Genomic DNA, 3,875 nt, shown 5'->3' with positions numbered 1-3,875 from the left:
TATTCCCTTTTTTCACTCTTCCTTACTTCCATGCCCCATTTCCTTCCTTCCTCACCCCCTTCTCCTTCCCCCCTTGCCCCTTTCCCTTCTTTCCGTGCCCCATTTCCACGCTGCCATGCCAATCCCGGGGGGTTCTGCCCGGCTGGTTCTCCCGGCTGTGTCCGGCAGTGAACGTGGTGGAGGCGCTGCAGGAATTCTGGCAGATGAAGCAATCGCGCGGGGCCGAGCTGCGCAACGGCGCCCTGGTACTCTACGAGATGGTCCCGGCCGCCAGCCCCCCCTACGTCTGCTATGTCACCCTGCCCGGGGGCAGCTGCTTCGGCAGCTTCCAGGTACGATCCCGACCCCGGGAATGCCTCGCCTGGGCCCCCACCGGAATCGTTTCCCAAATATCTCCTCCCTGCGCAGGCGTTCTCCTGCCGATTCCAGCCCCTGGGTCTGGCTCTAAACATCTTTAGTTCCAAGGAAATTTAATTGCAAGTTGCTCCTGGCCTGTAAATCCCTACCAGATCCCTATCTGGGAAGATTTGTCTGTGGATTGTGGTACTTTTTGTGTCCTTTATTCCCTATCCTGGGCACCTACACCTTAGTGCTGAAGTAGGAGATGGGATATCAGGGAAAACTGTTGGATTGGCTGGATCTGATCCTTTCTTCTCCCTCCCAGGATTCAATCCTTCCTTTTCCTTCCCAGGATTAGGCAGGGGGATAAACTGGCAGAGGAATATTCCTGTGCCAGGGCTCAGGATTTGTCCCAAAACCTCTTCTCCAGATGCCAAAAGACTCTGGAAATCAAATCATAGCATTGGATCATGGGGTCCTGGAATGGCTTGGGTTGGAGGGAACCTTAAACACCATCCAATTCCAACCCTGTGCTGTGGGCAGGGAACATGCCACTGGAGGAATCCATCCCTTTACCCCTCCTGGGAAAACTCCTGACCCAAATCCCTCACCAAAGAGATTAAAGTCCCAATGTCCCATCAAGTCCTGGCTGTGTTCCAGATTCCTTCCTGCCCTTCCTCTTGGCTGGGGAAATAGATCCAAAGGAAACAATTCCAGCAGCCACAGAGTCATCCCATCCCAAAATCCTGGTCTTTGGGGGGAATTTGGGAATGGTTTGGGTTTGAGGTAATTAATTAATTGACAGTGCAATGGGAGGTTCTGAACCTCTTTTGATTCTGGGAGTGCAACTTCGTAATTCCACCCCCACTCAATTCCCATTCCTGGTGATCCACGGGCTGTCGGGATCCTGGGAATGTCCCGACGGTGGCTGTGTGTCCCCAGTTCTGTCCCACTAAGGCTGAGGCGCGCCGCAGCGCGGCCAAGATCGCGCTGATGAATTCCGTGTTCAACGAGCACCCTTCCCGCCGGATCACTGACGACTTCATCGAGAAGAGTGTCTCCGAGGCCCTGGCATCCTTCAACGTGAGGATGGGGATGAAAAATCCTGGGAAAAACCTCAAATCAGGGGATTAGAACTCCTTGGTGGGAGGGGGGGGTTGATGGAGTATTAAGATTTTAAGTGTAGCTTAATTCCCATTCTTCTACTCTTTGTGCTGCATTCCAGGGTGGAATAACGAGGCTGAGGTGTGGATTTTCCTGGCCCTTCCGTGACTGAGTTGTCACATCCTAGTTTTCCTTAAAGCAAAGATTTTCCAGGAATTTTAGTTTCTATCACGGGGAGCTTTGCACTCTCATTTTCCTGCTCTGATTATGTCGGAGGGAATTCTTGCCATGCGGCCCACAGTGCTCTGTGGGCTCCAGGATGTTGTGAGAGCCTTGGAATCAGTGCAGGAAAAATCCTGTTCCCAGGGGATTCATTGCTCCAGGAGAGCCAAATGTATCCAGGTGCTGTCCCAAATTTGTCCAGGGAGTGCCAGAGTGGCCCATGCCATGCGGTCGCAGCTGGATTAGCTGGATAAGAGTGTGACACCTCAGCATGTGCTGGCATCAGGCTCTCCTCTGGGAATTCCGGGAGTGGGGATAGTGTAGCGGGAGCAGGTCCGGTGGGAATGGCAGCTCCTGTCTGGAATGTCTCTGCAGGGCAATCGAGAGGAGGCGGATAATCCCAACACTGGGATCGGGGCCTTCCGCTTCATGCTGGAGTCCAACAAGGGAAAATCCATGCTGGAGTTCCAGGTACTGTTTCCAATTTTTGCAGCTACTGTTCCTGATCTACCCAGGTGCCATTCCTGATTTGGTTAAGGGATATTTGGGTTGATCTCCCAGCTGCATTTTTAGTCTTTTCTATGGAAAATGAACTCAGGGTTTCCTTCTGATTCTGGTCGGATTTGGGGTACTTCCAGGTGCAGCAAAGTCCTTGGAATTGGGTTTCTCAGTGTCAGGGAAATATCCCACTTTGATATTTCCAGGTGGCACCTCCAAATGTCGTAATTGCAGCAGTCCAGTTAATTAGTGGGATTCATCTCCCCCTGAAAACAGGGAAGCAAGAGCTCTCACAAGGAAAGTGGGAAGATCTTTCCCCCAAAGAGACTTTGATTTTGGAATTGGGAGTCAGTGGTGTCATGACACTGCCCCAAACCACAGGGATATCCTTGTATCCCATTGGAATGTGGGAATGTGGCTGGGAAGAACATCTGGACAATGGGAAGTCTGAGCTGCCAAGGGAAGGTGCTGGAACATGGATCAGGATTAGGAGAACAACTGGGAATGGAGAGTCCTCTGGGGTTTATTCCAGCCTTTCCAAAGAAACAGCTGGGAGCAGAGCCAGGGAAATCAAGTTTGCACCTCCCTGTCCATCGCAGGATGTTGTTCCAGTAGTTCCTTGGGATTCCTGAATCCTTTTAATCTCAACTTGGCCTTGGGTAGGGACTGGGAATGATTCTGGAGCACACATCACCAGAGCTGGATTTTCATTAGAGGAGAAATCTGGCCGTGACACTGCTCCAGGGTTTGGATCCAGCTTTGGAATGTGGCTGTGTTTGGGATTCTGTACTTTTTCAACCCCTCTATTGGCTCCTTTCCCTGGTATGGGAATGCTCCGGGGCAGGAGGTGTTTATGTTCGGGGCCCTGTTTACAGATGGAGACTCTGGGATGGAGATTCCCAGCTCCATCTGGGTTTGGGAAGCCTGACAGGTCCCAGTTTTTAGGCAGAATTTGTGTGGCCTGGAGGGAGAAATCACTGGAGAACTGGAATTGTCCCTGGTGCTGCCGGTGGTTCAGCTTGGAGAGGAGAATCCCAGAATTCCCAGGACACAGGGAGCATTGGAGGCTCTGTCTCCATTGTAGTCCACATTAATCAGGGAATTTTGCCCCAGTGTCCTGGTGCTGGTGGTGCCTGCGGCTGAATCCATGTCCAGGGAAGCTGCCCCATCTCTGGAAGTGCTCCAGGCCAAGTTAGAAGGGGCTCAGAGCCACCCAGGCAGGTGTCCGGTGTCCCTCTTGGGCTCCATGTGACTCACAAGGTCCCTTCTGCCCCGCCCCACCCCATGATTCTGTGATCCCGGTCCTGTATCTGCTCTCATCCTGCCTCCCTCTTGCCATCCCAGGAGCTGATGACGGTTTTCCAGCTGTTGCACTGGAACGGGAGCCTGAAGGCCATGCGGGAGCGTCAGTGCTCGCGCCAGGTGAGTCCGGGACTGCTCAGGGGCCACCTCGATCCCGCTGCTCCTTCCCATTCCTAAGCTTCCCCCTGCATCCCATTCCCACCAGGAAGTCCTGGCTCACTATTCCCACCGTGCTCTGGACGATGACATCCGGAACCAGATGGCCCTGGACTGGGTGAACCGGGAGCAGAGCATTCCGGGTGCCCTTTCCCGGGAGCTGGCGGCCACAGAGCGGGAGCTGGATGAGGCCCGGCTGGCCGGGAAGGAGCTGCGATTCCATAAGGAGAAGAAGGACATCCTGCTGCTGGCGG

The 3,875-nt window shown here is 53.5% G+C and overlaps 1 protein-coding gene across 1 annotated transcript in view; it reads left to right on the top strand.

Annotated features, from left to right (window-relative positions):
• Positions 1–20: 20 nt before the first annotated feature.
• The window catches only part of LIX1L (limb and CNS expressed 1 like), a gene marked incomplete at its 5' end in the record, with an annotated part of 4,361 nt that continues 506 nt past the window's right edge, over positions 21–3,875 (top strand). Inside the window, 5 exons of the mRNA XM_017728872.1 lie at positions 21–332; positions 1,282–1,422; positions 2,041–2,136; positions 3,508–3,585; positions 3,671–3,871. Of these exons, the coding sequence (XP_017584361.1) occupies positions 21–332; positions 1,282–1,422; positions 2,041–2,136; positions 3,508–3,585; positions 3,671–3,871 (828 nt within the window). The remainder of the gene's footprint in view (positions 333–1,281; positions 1,423–2,040; positions 2,137–3,507; positions 3,586–3,670; positions 3,872–3,875) is intronic.

This window comes from Corvus brachyrhynchos, unplaced genomic scaffold (assembly GCF_000691975.1).
Source record: "Corvus brachyrhynchos isolate BGI_N302 unplaced genomic scaffold, ASM69197v1 scaffold443, whole genome shotgun sequence".
NCBI classification, from domain to species: domain Eukaryota; kingdom Metazoa; phylum Chordata; class Aves; order Passeriformes; family Corvidae; genus Corvus; species Corvus brachyrhynchos.
This window is presented reverse-complemented; position numbering and strand designations above follow the sequence as displayed.